The sequence below is a fragment of the Zea mays genome, chromosome 10, assembly GCF_902167145.1.
Source record: "Zea mays cultivar B73 chromosome 10, Zm-B73-REFERENCE-NAM-5.0, whole genome shotgun sequence".
In the NCBI taxonomy this organism is placed as follows: Eukaryota; Viridiplantae; Streptophyta; class Magnoliopsida; order Poales; family Poaceae; genus Zea; species Zea mays.
In genome coordinates, this window is record NC_050105.1 from 132,572,944 (window position 1) to 132,590,599 (window position 17,656).

Here is a 17,656-nt window from a genome sequence, read left to right on the forward strand (position 1 = left end):
TTGCTGAACACATTGATGTATACCCACCCTTGCTTAAACACTAAACACAAGGTTATTCACATTACAACCTTTGCTCAGGAAAAGAGAAGGCAACATGGAATACTTTCAAGGGTTTCAGTACTTTGAGATGTTCTAAACTAGATTAACGGCAAACCTTCAGTCAGCTGTCTGTGAAGGCCTTATCTTACAATGTTTCATTTAGCACTTTGATTTTTGTTTAATTTAATGACTATGTGAATATTTCGAACACCATGATGTAATAAAGTAATATTTTTTACGCTATTATTTGAACACTGTATGATGATATCCAGTTATGTAAGTGAATTTCTGATCCTGACACATGTATGGTTCACAGTCAACAACATAACACAAATATACTGATATTTAACAAGAAAAAAATTGTTTAACTATATAAAACAACAAAAATAAATGACACGTGAACTAGTGGATGGGACAACGGGTGGTTGATCGTCTAAGTTGGGTAGATGGATGCTTAAAAGGGTTAGGACAAGTGGGTTAGTTATTGGGTTTATTATCTATTGGGTTACACAACTAATTTTGCTAGTTATAATCAGGTTCGAATTCTGCATTCCCATACACATACCCACCATAGCTAATGAGAAGATTTTCTCCCAAATATGTACCCATACCGACGAAAATCTTCCCATACAATTTGGATGTTGTACAATGCAGATGTCCTCCGATGTCAGCCTGATGAGAAGCACGTCATCATTTTTGCATCTTTTATGATTTTTTTGCACTGTTGACTGTTGGATTGAGATTCCAGGATGCTATATACCTCTGAATAGACTGCATGCTTACAATAACAGAACTCTTCCCATCCGAGGTTTATTTATGTGACTGAAGGCTACAAAACCTAAAATGTCGCTAGAAACGATTTTCATCTCTTGGTAGGTATCCAAGGTGCTTGAGGTACCACAGAGCTCCCTCTGCCGCATGCTCCTGCGCGGCTCTCTTTTGTAGCTTAGGATCACTATAGCACTCCAAAAGGCTCACCGAAGTTCCCGTGATCTCAATAAGGACCTTACATGTGAACCTGCATGTAAAAAGACATAAATCATTGGGGTCACTCGACACCAACATTGTTCCCCAAACGTAGAACAGTTGACCACAAGCAATATAGCTCAAAAATACAGTGATAAATATAGTTCAGCTTTGCCAATATAGAAAATGCATGAACAGAGTTATTTTAGCCAATGTTTCAAAAGTGAAACACTAATTACCACTCCTTGAAGCTCAAAAACACAAACATCATTCCAGCTAATTTTGATAGTAAATAGATGTACTTACTTTCGAAGGTGACTTGGTCCTTCATCGTTGCATAACTCAAATTCAGGAGGTTTCCAATAGTTTGCAGCACATAATTCATAAAGGAATGACCTTGCTGTTTTGCGGACCATATCACCTGGGAAAATAATATAAAGATATTACCTTCAAAATCCCAATAAGGTCACAGTTCACTTGCAAAACATATTTGTCGTGTAGTGAAGTTATAATTTTTGAAACTTCTTGTTCAAAAATGTTTTTAAAATAAAGTGCACACTTTATGGGTACTGGTTATTGTTAGAGGCTCAGAATGGAAACCCTAACCTAGATTATATAAGAGCATATGGGCTGGGCCCTTAGCCCAATTACAATAGATGTAAACAGATACACAGTAAGCCAACAATTATGTTCCAGGCAATATATTAAGTATACACTATAAGGTTAAACAAAATATGCAATTGCCACTTTCCACGCGGAACTTTGTTATAGCATATTTCCTATGATAAGAGTGTATCACAGATATATGTCGAGCTTGACAAGAACCACAGGCATCTAGATGCCATAAGGATATATAAAAGATCAATAAAGGATTGAAGTTCAACGGCTACTGTGGGCACTTCACATGTTCATCAGGTTTGTTGGAATCTGTAGTTGCCACCTTGCATGCTTCATTCGAAGCTTTAGATGGCAAGCATAGTTTACAGACAAAAAATGAAGTTTAGAAATGACCATACCATGATATTCTTTTTGGTTTATTTTATCAGTTGCCCCTCTAGGTAGGCAACCATTCTGCATGACCACATTGGACTTATTATTCCTTCCACTATTAGCATCATTCTTGTCAACCTTGTTATCTCCCGCTGTACTCTGAATGGAGGTTCTTTCTCCATTTATCAGTAGATTATTCATTTGCATGTCAATGTCATCCTCAACATTGATTGGTTCTTCATCATAGCCTATCAGTTCCGATTCTTTTTTCGTGGTAGAACGCAAAATTTCCTCCAGCGACTTTCTTTTATGCTTGTACCCATAATTCTGTGTAAATGTGCAAGGTTTCATTATTGCAACCAATAACTTGACTTTGCCATGGCTTCTAAGTAATTAATAAAAAAATAAAGACTATGAAAACTATGGTGCTAGAGAAACATGCAATTCCGTTTCATAACATATTGCCAAAACAAATATACCTTCAGTTTCGAAAGTGTTTCTTGTGCAGCTACTTTTCTAGCATCTTTTGAATTCCGGTTTGCTGCAGTACAGCTTATCATCTTGCCGTTTATGTTAACTTCTACTTTGACATGGAACTCTCCATTGTACTTCGTAGGTTCGGGAAGTCCCAAGTCAAAACCATTATATTGACAAGTTTCTCGGAGTTCTCTCATAGGATCGATGTGCATGCCACAAAAGCTCAATATTGGTTTAAGAAGCATTAGCATTAGCTTCCAAACATGGTTCAGGTTGAAGCCAGAATCTAAAAGCACAGCACCAACACAAGATTCAACAATATCACCAAGAACCTGCATGGTTGCAGCAATGCAAGATTTGATGAAAAACAAAATACCAAGGTCTATAAACTACATGATTCATTCAGAAAATCTATTTTCAAAAAGAGTTCCTAAGGTATTAGATAAGCTAACAGAAATTTTGAATAAAACTTATACTTGAATGATCTAGGATTCCAAATACTTGCAAGTGATACACCTGCTTATCTTGCAATAGTTATACGTCAAATTACACTCTAATCTTGTACTCCCTCGGTTCCAAATGTGCGCTGTTTTAGGAATCTAGCTGGTCATACCCATCAGCATACCACAAGTTACATAACTTGACAATATATGGTTGCTGTTGCTAGATTCATCATGAAAAATAATTTTATAACATATAAGTTTCACTGTATCAAATGATATAATATTATAAAAAATAGGGACTCAAAGTGTATCATTGGAGAATGTGTCTCTGTCCTCAATAACTTACATTTAGAACCAGAGGGAGTAAAGAAAATTCAAGATGCTCCTTTAGCAGTAAATATTAACCGACTTTTTGTTTGAACTCAAAGAAAATAAAAAAAAGTGTTATTAAAAAATGTAGGGAAAAATACACTTTTTAGAGAAAGGGGTCATTCACAGATTCAATAGAAAGATAACTATTTTTTGCAGCAAGTAAAAAGAATCAAGGAAAGCATATACCTTTGGACATGTTGGTTCTTCTAACAAGTCTTTCTCTGAACTGGAAAGGTTAACATAATTCGCGAATTTATTTACCGCTGTCGTAAGATAGTTAGAATCCTTTATGAGATACCTATGGATAGATTTCTTAACGGCGACATAAGCAAATGAATTGTTATTGACAGCTAATGATTTCAGATCTGTTAGTTGACCAGGCTTGAGATCAGGGTAAGCAGAGTAGAGGTATGAGGTCATCAAATATTCCAAAACAGCATCTCCAAGAAACTCCATCCTCTGATTAAAAATGCACAGAATATGCTGAAGTGAGTGTGTTCTTTACTATCACAATTAGCTCACTAGCAATTAGATAAAAAGGGAAAAAAGGTCAGACCTGGTAGCATCCTCCAGAATGCTTATTGAATGAAGGGTGTACAAATGCTTGTAGGAGAAGACCCTTGCGCTTGAAGGTGTAGCCTATCAATTCTTCAAGCTCAGAAATGTTCATGTAATTCATGAGAGACAAATTGGTGGAGCTTGCATCTAATACTCTATAGAAAGCTGAATTTTCAAAATCAACTTTTATCCCAATCCAATGAAGGAATGCAAATGCAGCTTTGAATCCGCACTCAACAATAAAAACTCCAAGAAGTGACTCCACAACATCTGCAATTGTCTTCCTATGCAACCAATGATGTGATTTTGTACACCTCAAGTTACAGTTTTCCCGTCTATCTGGGTCAATATTCTTTGGGTGTAAAGTCGCTTCTCTGTCAGGATTGCAAACAACTTTACATGGTCTTCCCAGTGCAAAGAACTGTGTAGGTTCAAAGTGTTGATCCCGTATGTATACCTATATTTTCCATCAAGATGTTTTAATTTTGTGTAACACAGCAAGCAACAAATTATTGTCACGTGAGGTGGTAAAGGGAAAACATGTGCACAAAATACAGGAGTCATGATTCTCTACTTAAACTTCTTAAAGGTCAATAACCATAATCATAATGTAAAGAAGAAACATGATAAAATAGATCAGAAACAGAAACAAATATGTTGAACAGAAGTGGATGGTAATTAACAAAGAATCAAATTCACTAAACTAGACGCAGACTGAGAGAAGTTAGGAATCAGCAAACTTCTAGCCTTTGCAAAATGTAGGATGCCATAGCAAGCTCACTTGACTAATATGGATTTACAGAACCTCTACCTCTCAAACAGGGACGAGCCAAGCCCTCCTCGGTTTCGGCAATACCAACTTGACTCTTCAAGTGCAGAATGCAACTAGGATTTCGAGTCTGACAGCTGCAGCATAACCTCTATTCGACATCGTAAATCGATTTTGACCACAGCTCTTTGTCTTTGTATAGAATGGCTCGCGGCGTGTTGTGCTTGGTACAGTAGACCGAATCATTTCTTTCTCATCAGATGAAGAGTTAGGGTCCGGTTTGACAGTTAAGAAGCCAATCTTGTCTATCAGTAGGAAGGAATTTAGAGATCATGGGCCCATTCCAATATCAAGTGGAGCTAAGAAAGCATGCATCCGATCAGTGGTCAAGAAAGACTTTCTAGCTAATCGAATCTAATGGATCTGGCATGTTAAGAGAATCATGGCATGGAATCACTCACGAAAAATGCATTGCCAGTCCACGGGGCTCATACTTCAGCGCTGCAGCGCTTGGTACTCGGACCTCGGCTCGAGGCATTTTCTGTACCCCTTCTCGCCCTGAAAAAGTAGGGTCACCTTGTGTCCTTAAACCTATAACCGTTTCGGCAAACCTAGCTTCCTCCGTCCCTCCGTCCCAACAAGGGGTAGTACAGAAATATTGACATGTTGTCCATCGACTACGCCTTTCGGCCTGATCTTAGGCCCTGACTCACCCTCCGTGGACGAACCTTGCAGAGGAAACCTTGGGTTTTCGGGGCATTGGATTCTCACCAATGTTTTAGTTACTCAAGCCGACATTCTCGCTTCCGCTTTGTCGACCCACGCTTTCGCGTTTGCTTCCCTCTAAGGCGGAATGCTCCCCTACCGATGCATTTTGACATCCCACAGCTTCGGCAAATCGCTTAGCCCCGTTCATCTTCAGCGCAATGGTGCTCGATCAGTGTGGAATACACACTCTTTAAAGGGTGGTTGCTTCTAGGCAAACCTCTTGGCTGTCTTTGCCCCCCTACCTCCTTTATCTCTAAGCGGTCATTTAGAGCCTTAGCTGTGATCTGGGTTGTTTCCCTCTCGACGATGAAGCTTATCCCCCATCGTCCCATTGGCAGACCTTGACCCTATTTATTTTGGGTCATATCTAGTATTCAAAGTTTGCCTCGATTTGGTACAGCTCGCACCGAAACAGTGCTTTACCCTTAGATGTCCAGTCAATGAGTCAACTGCTGCGCCTCAACGCATTTCGGGGAGAACTAGCTAACTCTTGATTCGAGTGGATTGATCTATGTAGAATTGTGAAGTGCTTGATGTATTGATAGGAGATGGGGTACAATATATAGACTCACAATCCTAACCTAATGGGCTGGCAGCCCAACAGTGGTGCCCCCCACACACAGTCTAACATCCCCCCGCAGTCGCAACGGGGGCACCACACACAATGAGACTGGAGTAGAGGTCGAAGGTAGGAGCCGACGGGTTGAAATCCCCCCGCAGTCGCAGCGTCGTGAGGGTGCCAATGTTGCGGCTGGAGAAGAGACCGATGTGGATTCTGAGAAGGCGATAGCCCCGGGATGCCGAGTTAGCCGAAGTCGAGGTGGCCGAGGTCGGGAGACACGCAACAGGAACCTGTTCTTCGGAAGGGGTCGACGTTCGAGTGTCAACGATCGGCAGGGCGACACAGCAAAAGGGCACCGGCAGGCCAACCTTCCTGCTTCTGGATAGTCCGAACGTCAAGGAGCCCCGCTAGGGAGGCCGACGACAGAGCAGCGTCTGCGTCGGTCATGGTGTCCGCACCCACGACAGAATAGAAGGGGAACGACGGATCTGGCCGGGAAGACGCAATCCGGCCAAAGGGACAGCGGATCGAGCCGAGAAGGCCGCAGCAACGTGGATCCGGCCGGGAAGGCCGCGGCAACGACAGATCCAACGAAGGCGATGAAGGGGTGGGTGGCGGGCCGGGTCCAGCCGGACAGGGGCCTGCGCCAGACCTAGCAAGGTTGGCTCTGCTGGGTGGCGGCGGCTAGCCCTGGACGCGGCGACGGCGCGGATTCGGGCGGCGTTGGAAAGCCTCAGGAGGGAGGGGTGAGCAGCGCAGGGGCCTGCTCAGCCATGGACGGCGAAGGGACATGCGGATCCGCGTCGGTGGCCTAGGAGGCGCCGGCCTGGGAAGCTGCAGCGCCTAAGACGCACTCCAAGACGGTCCGACGGGCGCGGGGCTACGCGCCAACGAACTCCTAGCGCGGCCTGGGGAAGGGGAGCCGCCGACGGGAGGGGGTACAATATATAGACTCACAACCCTAACCCTAATGGGCTGGCAGCCCAACAGTGGTGCCAGCCCACACACACAGTCTAACAATCTAGTTCGCCCTATGGCAAGTCAATGGTAGATGAAGAACTTTTCTCACTTTGATCACTATGTATGGGTCAAAAGTGCAGAATCTACTGGCACCCTCTATGGGGGATACGTGGCATGGATCAGAAAATGAATTGCACCTATGGGCGATACGATAGTAGTGAATTGAGTGGCAGAATTGGGAAGATGGATAAATCAAGGGAACTTCCTCTACTCGAAATCGAACCCTTGTCACTGTAATAAGCAAGCGACACTGGCACTCTAGGAACCCTATATTTTCTTTGGTGAGAACCCAAGCAAAATCCCCATATCCACTTGACAAGTCCTCTGGGGCTATTCCCTCCGTTTGTGGCTCCCAACTAGGGATCCACTCACTAAAGCAGTTCAGATCGGAAATAGCGTATATAGATTCTAATATCAGAAGATCAATGCCCCTCTGGGGTTGCCTCGCTTCTGCTCGGGTTAGGCCACGCCATTCTCTAGAGTTGAGAAAAGTATCGAGTTAGAGTAGAAAAAAGAGCCTCCCCTCACTCTCGACTCTCGAAAACCCTTCTTTCCTTTGAGCAAATCACACTGAAAGAAGCCCACCAACCCACTCTTCTTTCCCCCCGCCCCTAGGCAAGCAACGGCCTTGCACTCCCTAGGCAGGCAACGGCCTTGCACTACACCTGGACAATCTTAACTTTACATTTTATGCGAAGCGATCGGAAGACGAATGAGATCAGAAAGGCCATTATCCCTTAGCTAATCCTTAAGCCACGGTTCTTGCTCCTAGGTACAAATCTATGGTGTAGCACCGCCAACAGTATACGAGCGCCTACATCGATCTGTCTCGACATATTTCTTTTCAATCAACACAAGCAACAGGTGTAGCTTTTCATTCACTCGCTATAAGAACGGGAATAGAATAAAGGTATGGGTCCCCTACCTTACCATCAGTTCTGTCAAACCAACTGCTAAAGAGTTTTATTCGATTTGAGAGAAAATCAGGAGATGGGCCTTTCTAAAATTGAACAGCCGACATTGTGGCATTTAGATCTGCCTTATTGACCGGATTTGGTCGAGCAACCGATAAAGATACATTTCTTTCATGGTAACTGCCTACATGACTAGTCTTCCTCTTTTCAAGGAAGTGAGTCTCAAAACATATGTAGTTCTATGATTGGCTCCTCGTTTTTATGCAATTATGAAATGACTCATTTTGATGGAGATTTGTACCATCATTCAATAAATACAAATTGAGATCGTAGAAACATGAGCTTGTGATATAGCCACACCTAATTTTCTAGACTGGTTAATGCTAAAACTATAAATAAGGGACCAATATCTCCTAAGAAATAGAAAATATTATTCAGAAATAGCATAGTCCAAGCAAACCCACTTAAAATCTTTACTGAACTATGACCGTCCATCATATTAGCAAATAAACGTATTCCTGAGCTTAATGCACGAAAACAATGAGAAAGAAATGATAAGGTACACCGACCCACTCTCCGGCTGGTGGAGCCAGACTGTCAAGACTCAAGAGAGTTCCAAAGGAATTTAAGAAAGGCCTCAATTCATTGATCCTGGTTGCTTGGGAGTTATGGAAACACAGGAATACATGTGTCTTTGATGGTACAAGGCCCTGTTTCCAGGTTGTTATGCAGTCTGTGTCCAATTCCAGCAACCTATGGTGTGGGGCTGGAGCTTCAGAGCTGCATAAATTGCTCCTGCAGCTGCAGTCGCTGTCTCCGGATTCTAATCCATGAGTTGAGCTGTGGCACTAGGCCAAGGTTGAGTTTCTTTGTGTTCTGACGCGTCTGTAAAGGCTATTGTGTTGGGAGTGGGTGATGTCCCTCTCCCTTTGTGTTACCCTATTTCTTGCTTAATGAAATGACACACAACTCTTCTGTGTAGTTGGAGAAAAAACATAAAAGCTAAGTTGCACAGGGGCTGGACAAGGGGGTTTGATGCAGGGGTGGAGCCCCATTGTGGCTTATGGGTGCGGCGATACCATCAAAAGAAGTCAGAATCAAGTTATAATGTCTAATTTTGCACCCTAGCAGCCCAAGCCTATGTACCAACAGCCCAGGAGCCTAGGCTATTGCTTGAACATTGTACATATGGATGTAATTGGCCCTTTGGAACAGATTTGGAAATCATGGGCACCACTACTTTGTAAGTTTTTCATGTGATCCGCAATTATTAACCGATGCTGAACCACTGATAGGCTAAATAAACACCCATTGTCTTCTGTGTAAAAAAACTCGGCCGAGAGGGAAAGACCGCCCTCCCGGTATTATATTAAGGAGAGACTGAAACAATGGTTTCGGCCGAGAAAATCCCCGAACACTGGCCCTCCATCACTAACGGGCAGGCGTCAACCGTCCACTCTGCAACGGCCCAATCAGAGGGTGGCGCACAACACATCGTAACGCGAAGGCGGATGGGGCACAGCGAGGGGATTTTTTTAACTAAATCTGACAATTCGCTCCCGAGGGGGATCGAACCCAGGAGTTGGAAGTGCTACTCGAAAGCCCTTAACCACTAGGCTAGAGGCCCTTTCGCCACTGTCTACTGTGTAATCAAGCTCCTGAACCAATGCAGCCCCTCCTGCTTTCTTGTGTGCTCTACAGGCTTGTGTATGGTGGCGCTGCAGGCTGAAACAATAGGGTTTTCCTTTTGTGGAGCAAGCTCTTAAAGAGGCCAGCAAGCAACTTTTTTTTCTCGAACATGTGGGAGAACCACGTATCAATATATTAAGAAGATAAGAAAAAAAAGGTCTAGAAAAGACCCAGTACAAAGGTGCCAAGAAAGCACCCACGGAAATAAAAACCAAAAATCAAAAATCAAAAACTTAAAAAGGGATTTAATTCCTTGGTTATTCTGGTTGCTTGGGAGTTACAAAAATACTGCAACAAAGCACAGAAAAAAATACTGCAACGAAGGCACCTACTATAGTGCCTCTAGATGTGAACAGAGTTGGCGTGTTTTTTTGCGGTCCATCAAAAGGAGCTCTTTTGCCACCCAGGTCAGATAGTCACTTTTTTTTATAGAACGCGCAGGAGAACTGCGCATCTTATATATTAGAGAGGAAAAGAAAACATTACAATAAAGGAGATGTTGCTGAGCAACTCTCCCAAAAACCCTTATAAACCCGAAGGTGATTACAGATTGTTGCTGAAACTTGACCCGACCTCGCCCAGGTCAGCAACTAAGCCCAAGCTCCCAAACTCCTTAGCTCCTGCTATTACCCAGCAAACGTACTCATCCGGGAAACACCTGAAAATCCTGGGTAGTGAGGGAGACTCCCCATGGAACACTGCTCTGTTTCTCTGAAGCCATAGACACCAAGCCCCCAGGATGATCAGAGAGTTAAACCCCTTTTTTCTGGTCTTGACAACCCTAAGGCTTGCCTTTCTCCACCAGTCTGCAAAATTCTCCTCATCAGCTGTTGGAGTGAGGTGCCCCAAGCCAATAGCAGCAAGAATTGTGTGCCAAAATTGTCGGGCAAAAATGCACGCAGTAAGGAGGTGCTGAATTGTCTCTTGGGCTTGATCACACATTGGGCAAACAACTGGGTGTGGCATTCCCCTCAACTGTAATCTGTCGGCTGTCCAACATTTGTTCCTTATTGCCAACCAAAGGAAGAACTTGCATTTAGGAGGAGCCCAGGTCTTCCATAATCTCTTCCAAGGCTCAAAAACAGTAGAACCGAAGAGAAGGACTTTGTAGCAGGATTTAGAAGAGAACAGCCCTGATGCCTCGTGCCTCCAAACATGGCGGTCTTCTTCCTGAGAAAGCTGCACGTCCCCTAAAGCATCCCATAAGAGAAGAAATTGTTGAATTCCAATCAAGGAAAGGGGGGTTTTAATATGTGCTATACATTGCCTGTTTACAAGAGCCTGACTCACTGTCAATGAGGTAAGAGCTCGTTTAGACACCTTCGACGCCACTTCTGGAGCAAGATCTCTGATGGAGCATCCATTTAGCCACTTATCTGTCCAGAATAAGGTATTAGAGCCATTTTCCACATGGGAAATCAGAGATGCTGCAAAAAGATCTTTAACATGTTGCTGAATGGGTATAGTCAGGCCATGCCAAGGTCTGCTCTGATCTGTTTTTTGAAGCCATAACCATTTGGTTTGGAGAGCCCAACACATGTGTTGTAAATTAGGAATCCCAAGCCCGCCATACTTCAAAGGTCTTGTGACTGAATCCCAGGCCACAAGGCAGCTGCCTCCATTAACCTCTTTTCTCCCTCTCCACACAAATCATTTTCTGATTTTATCAATTTTGATAATCACCCACTTAGGGACATTCATAGCAAGGAAAAGATAAACTGGGATGGGTGAAAGTACAAAGCGCACAAGGGCTGTCCTTCCAGCAAGGTTGAGGAGCCTAGCTTTCCAATTTGGTAGCCTATCCGCAATCTTGTCAACCCAATTCATCAAAATCTTGTCAACCCAGGAGTTGAAGCCCTTAGCATTGTTTCCAGAAATCTAGTTAAGGAGCTGCGGAAAGGCTTTAACTCTTTAATAATCCTAGTTGTCTGGGAGCTGTGGAAGCATAGGAATGTATGTGTCTTTAAAGAAGTTAGCCCAGCTATTCAGTCTGTCCTTCTCTTGGTGGCTTTCGAGGGGCACTTGTGGTGTCAGGCAGGAGCTTCTCCTGAAGTCTCTTGCTCCTATATAGTGAGTGTCCTGCCCCTGGTAGAGTTTGGTCGTGTAACGTTCCTCCCGACCGCTGCAGCTTGGACTTGGCATATCTAGTTTTCCAGAACTATGTTGGGCCCTTCGTATGAGATGGCTCTGGTTGCAAAAGACAGATCCCACACGCCCATGGTCTGATCTCCCCATAAAAGTTCCTGGAAAAGCTAGAGCTTTCTTTACGGAGGTGGTCATTATTGAGGTGGGAGATGGCACAAATACAAAGTTTTGGAAGGATAAGTGGCTAACTGGTAAGAGAATTAAAGACCTTGCTCCAAGTTTGTTTAATGCTATACCCAAGAGGATTGTCAATAGCAGGACAGTATATGAGGCAATTACAAATAGAAAATGGATCACTGATATTAAGGGTCCGCTGACAGTGGGAGTCTTAACATATTATCTCCAGTTATGAGATATGATTTCAGAATGGCAGCTGCAGCCTGAGGTTGAGGATAGACATGTTTTCAGTATGGCTCCTACTGGCACCTATTCAGCAAAGACTGCTTACGAAGGGTTCTTTTTGGGGTCTGTGGTTTTCCCTCATCACAAGAGAATTTGGAAAACTTGGGCCTTGCCAAAATGGCGTTTCTTCATTTGGCTGGTAGCTCAAAAAAGAGTTTGGACAGCAGATAGGCTTGCTAAAAGAGGGCTGGTTCATCCTGATAAGTGCCCCCTTTGTGATCAAGAGGATGAAACTATTGATCATCTCCTTGTTACCTGTTCATTTTCCAGGGAATTCTGGTATTTGTTGCTAAGGAAATTTGATATGCATTCTTTGGCTCCTCAACCGGATGTTGGCTCATATCCGGGCTGGTGGGAATCGGTGGGGAATATTGTTAATGGACTCACCAAAAAAGGACTTGATTCCCTTGTCATTCTGAGAGACTCGATCTTGTGGAAAGATAGAAACAAATGTGTCTTTGATGGCTGCAGCCCTAGTGTTACCATGAGTCTTAGAGCTGTGGATGAGGAAAGGGCAAAATGGGAGATTGTTGGTGCCAAGGGGCTTTCCCATTTGGCAGCACCATTAGCTGAGAGTTAAGAAGAGTGATGGATTTATTTATGTATGCTTGCTACTGGCCTCCGTAAGGAGACCTTTTTTTCTAGAATACGCAGGAGAGCTGCACATCTTTGTATTAATAGAAGAAAAGAAAGGGGGGAGAGAACCCCAATACAGCACACACACCACTAGAGACTAACTACGGATCACCGACTAAAACATGGAGGAAACACGACCCACACCGCTGTTTTAAGCCAGCAACTCATCGACTTGGAGGAAGGACAAGGCCTTGGCACCAGTCATGGACCAGAGCACCGCCTCTTCCCTAACCATCCTAAGGGCCGTGACCAAGCTGGGATTTTTGTATTGGTCTTTTAAGACCACCCCTTTTTTCTGCTTAATATATAATGGGGCGCAGTTCTCCTGCACGTTCGAGAAAAAAAGAACGGTGTTGGTTTTCTATCCCCTAAGGGCTGGTTTGGTGACAAGGGAATTGGAAGGGATCCATGGGGGAGGGGGGATTTGAATAGCGAGGGATTTCCCCTAAGGGCTACTTTGGGAACCTCAAATCCCTTTCGGGATTGGAGGGGATTGAGGTTGAAATGAACTAATTTCCTCTCCAATCCCCTTCAATCCCGAAGGGATTTGAGTTTCCAAACTAGCCCTAAGGGGTTGCTAACCTCTCAGGGATTTGAATTCCTTTCTTTTTTCTTAATGAAATGACACGCAGTTCTCCTGTGTGGTTCGAGAGAAAAAAGGAGCTGCAAGATGGCTATTATGACACACAAAGGGCTTTAAGACCTTTTTTTGTTTGTTTTCTTTCTCAACCACTGAGGCATATGCCTTAACTTTTTTTTCTCGATGCCTTAACTTATTTTGCATGGGATATTTGATATTGTACTCCTGCATGTTAAAAAAAATGCAACACTAAGTCCCAAGCCACAACGTGGGTCTGTTTATAAATAGTCGTGACAAAAATCATAATTTAAACTTTTGCCATCTTGTGCTTGAGGTTCAACCGTTCAACCAACCATGTCAATAGCACAAGGACAAGCACATTGGATGTCTTCTACAATAAGATAGTATGAAATAACTGCTATAAATATATAAAACTTAGCATAAAATAAATATTGGGATCATCGATACAATCAACTCACCTGCAAATTTCTTCTAATTGATAACTCATACAAATTCGAATTACTCACTATATCAGAACGTCTCCTGGTCAACTGACCTTCATCAAGTCCCTCATATGAAATAAAGTTATGACGCCCAACTACATACTTCAAGAAAGCATCACCTAGGACTTCTAATCGCTCCAAAGAGATCCTCTCTAAACACCTTTCAGTAGTCAATGATTCAAGGATCTGTAATGAATGTCATAAATCACAATTACTTCAGCATAGATAGCAAAATCAAACTAGAAGTTTCAGCCTCAACAGTGCAAAAGTTAGTATTACTTACACCCGAGGCACTAATTTGAGAAGCCTCTGGGAAATAAGATGACATGACATCCTTCAACTCAATAGCCACCAACAAATTCTCCAAGCGATACATTAGAGATGGTAGCAAGGACAAAGAACTGCCCATATCTTTTGAGAACCCAATTATCTTCAAAGAGCATAGCTCTGGAGGTAACTCCACAAAGTGCTCCATCAATTCACGAGCCTCAGATTCTTATAAGAAACAGTAAAGACATAATATCAAAAGTATTGTATAAGGATCAGAACCATCAAAGAATCACAGCAATCATCCCTTTTTTTCCATCAAAGAATCACAGCAATCATCTTTTTTTTCTCGAACACGCAAGAGAGCTGTGTATAATTATATTAAGAAGAATATATTAGGGGAAAGAACCCACACACACCCCACAACTCCTAAACACTAGTCAGCCAGGGGGGGCAGAAATTTGGAGGAAGGATAAGTCCTTAACCCCGTCTGAAGACCACACCGAGACCTCATCTATCGACAGCAGCAATATTAGGAGATTTTCCTTGAAAACCGCATTGGTTTCTATGCTTCCAAACCATCCATGCCCCAAGAATGACTGGGGAATTGAACCCTCTTCTAGTCTGCCCTTGCACTTTAAGGAAGCTGTTCCTCCACCACTCACCAAAATTTTGCTCCTTAGGCTGTGGCATCAGCTCCTGCAACTTGGCTCTCCGCAGCAACTCAAACCAAACTTGCCTAGAAAATACACAAGAGACAAGTGGTTGATAGTTTCTTGCTGCTAATCACAAAGGGGGCAGCACTCCGGATGTTGTAAACCCCTTCTAGTAAGTTTATCCGTTGTCCAACACCTGATATATTCCACCAGCCAAATGAAAAGACGGCATTTGTTAGGAGCCCAACTTTTCCAGATTCTAGTAGTCGGCTTCCCACCGCTGTGCCGCCCACCTTCCCAAGCGCCGTCGCCACGGGCGCGCCCCAGGCTGACCTTCCGAGCGCCACCGCCACTGGGGACGTGCCCCTGTCCACCATTGTGCCGCCCACCTTCCTACAGTTGACTCTTGCTCTCCCTGGCTTCGACCTGGCCGCCACCGGCCAGTGCCTGACCGTGTTATCGTCTGTGGTGGTGGTGGCCTAGAGACTCTCCTTGGTCCTCCATCTACAACTCGTGGACCGGCTGCATCACCATGTGGCCTAGCCAGTCCCCGGGTGTCCCTCCTCCGTGACTTCCTCCGCCCTAGCCAGCTCACTTGGCGATAACTAGTTCAAGGTATCCCTTCGTCCACCCTACCCCTGCACCGCTAGCTCCTCAACCATCACTTTGTCCACTGCCAAACCACTCCACTCCGTCCTGGACCCCGTGGCCCAAGGGGTGGGATCAACAGTCCCTTGCTAGCTACCTCACGATGACCCTCACTGCTCCTGCTGTCACCGACTGGGTTGCTGATTCTAGTGCCTCCTACCACACCACTCTAGATGCTAGTATACTCTCTTATTTCCACCTCCATCTATCATTGTGGCAACAGGAACCTTCTCCGGGCCCTTTCATCTTTGCAATGTTCTTGCCGCCCCACATATCTCAAAATCTTCTTTTTGTTCGTCAATTCACCACCGATAATTATCGTTCTATTGAGTTTGATCTTTTTTCTTGTCCGTGAAGGATCTCGCTACCTGCCTCCTAGGGGCGCCCCTACTTCAGCTTCATCATCGTCCTCCGCATCCTACTTCAGCTTCATCATCGTCCTCCGCATCCTACTTCAGCTTCATCATCGTCCTCGCCACAGCCGCACGCTCTGACTACCTCCACTATATCCAGTACTTGGCATCATCCACCCGGTCATCCTAGCCCTGTCGTGTTGTCCAAGTTGTGTAGTAGCTCAGTCATTTCTTGTACTAAGGGCGCCCCTGAGCATCTTTGGCATGCCTGTCAGCTTGTCGTCATGTTCGACTTCTTTTATCAAGCTCCTCTCAAGTTGTGCACAATTTTGATCTTATACACTGTGACTTGTGGACCACTCCTATTACCAATGTTTAGGGTTATATATATTATCTAGTGATTCTTGATGACTGCTCTCCCTCAAACAAAAATAATGGAAATAGGGTGTCAGATCATTTCAAAAGAGAATTACCCCCTTGAAGAAGACTAACCTGTGCTCTCTAGTTGTCGGTTATGAAGCAGATTACGCAGACAGAAGAGTTGCTTAGCTTTCAAAAGCGGCTGCTCAGGATGGGAAAGCTTGATATGTAACCTGATTTCAGTAAAGCGTAACATTATGAAGTAGTTCAACAGATGCATTGCCTATCTCCATATCATAATAATGATACAGAAATAAGGATACATGGCTACTATAAGATCAAGGTAGATACTAAAAACTACGAGTGATACAGCTCTATTACAGAAATATGGATAAATAAATCCAAAGACACAGTTCTGCTGGATATTTTTAGCTAGTTTGTTCTCAACATAAAAAGGGATATATGCTATGATAGGAAAAATCTATTTACAATATCTGCTTAAACCCCTGAACAAAATGTCGTTGTTTTTACAACAGTTTGGGGGAATAAATTGAGACGACATCAGTTTGGGGGAATAAATTGAGACAAAATCTATTTACTCCCCTGAACAAAATGTCTCAATTTATTCCCCCAAACTGTTTGTCAGGCAAGGCCCACACTGAATGATGTCTTTGATGGAATCTCCACTAGTGTTTCTGCAGCTCTTTGTCAGGCAAGGGAGGAACAGCAGTTGTGGGAAATGGCAGGAGCTAAGGGTCTCTCCTTTCTTGCCGCAACCATCCGGGGCACCTAGCTGCCTGGTTTATCGCTGATGGGCTGGTTTTGTTTATCAGGAACTGTTTGTTTTTGTTTTTTCTCTTCTTCTTTTCTTTGGTTTTTTTATCCCCTCTGGGGAGGTCTTTTGTACTATGGTCTATTTTGTACCCTCTTTTCCTTCTACTTAATATAATGATGCGCAGCTCTCCTGCGCTTTCGAGAAAAAAAAAGTGAATTGTTCGGGGTAGTAGAATAAATTTTCCCGATTATCATATTACATAGCACAATACTTATGCTTCTGAAATGGAATGTGTAACTCGAAATCTTAGAGGTTTGTGATGTAACCCCTAACACTTCGGTAGCCTAGAAAATCTGACCTACTGCCTCTCATCGATAAAGTGGCAAACAAGCTACCGGGCTGGAAATCTTCTCTCATGAGCAGGGCTGGTCAGCTTGTGATGGTCAAGGTGGTCTTATCTTACATCCCTGTGTACTCTATGCTTGCCTTGGACCTTCCTAAATGGGTAACTAAAGGAATTGACAAAATACGAAGAGGTTTTCTTTGGAAAGGGCAGGAGCAGGTGCATGGAGGCCATTGTCTTGTTTCCTGGGATTGTGTTCAGCGGCCTTTGCAGTTTGGTGGCCTTGGTGTCCTTAATCTGGAATTATTCAGCTGGGCATTGAGTGCTCGCTGGTTGTGGGCTTGTGGCTGCAAAAGATGGACGCCTCTCGCCCTTGGGCCGGTCTTCCTTTTCGTGCGCCGGGCTGTGTACAAGCCCTTAT

General features: G+C 43.8%; 2 protein-coding genes across 7 annotated transcripts in view; both read right to left on the reverse strand.

The window, feature by feature from the left end:
• Window positions 1–339: 339 nt before the first annotated feature.
• Window positions 340–17,656, reverse strand: part of LOC100381550 (uncharacterized) — a 54,944-nt gene continuing 37,627 nt past the window's right edge. For 5 of the 6 annotated variants that reach the window (XM_020545123.3, XM_035963103.1, XM_020545126.2 and 2 more), the window contains 9 exons: window positions 16,250–16,350; window positions 14,117–14,328; window positions 13,810–14,019; window positions 3,844–4,302; window positions 3,474–3,746; window positions 2,475–2,804; window positions 2,022–2,322; window positions 1,312–1,426; window positions 349–1,057 (listed from right to left, as the gene is read on the reverse strand). In XM_020545123.3, the coding sequence (XP_020400712.1) occupies window positions 889–1,057; window positions 1,312–1,426; window positions 2,022–2,322; window positions 2,475–2,804; window positions 3,474–3,746; window positions 3,844–4,302; window positions 13,810–14,019; window positions 14,117–14,328; window positions 16,250–16,350 (2,170 nt within the window). In that variant the 3' untranslated portion in view covers window positions 349–888. Of the gene's footprint in view, window positions 1,058–1,311; window positions 1,427–2,021; window positions 2,323–2,474; window positions 2,805–3,473; window positions 3,747–3,843; window positions 4,303–13,809; window positions 14,020–14,116; window positions 14,329–16,249; window positions 16,351–17,656 lie in introns of all 6 variants that reach the window. The other variant, NM_001353555.1, reaches the window with a different exon arrangement.
• LOC111590293 (uncharacterized) lies at window positions 5,396–13,803 on the reverse strand. The gene has a single exon (XM_023301212.2). It carries the CDS (start codon window positions 11,104–11,106, stop codon window positions 10,111–10,113), a length of 996 nt encoding a protein of 331 aa, XP_023156980.1. The 5' UTR covers window positions 11,107–13,803; the 3' UTR covers window positions 5,396–10,110.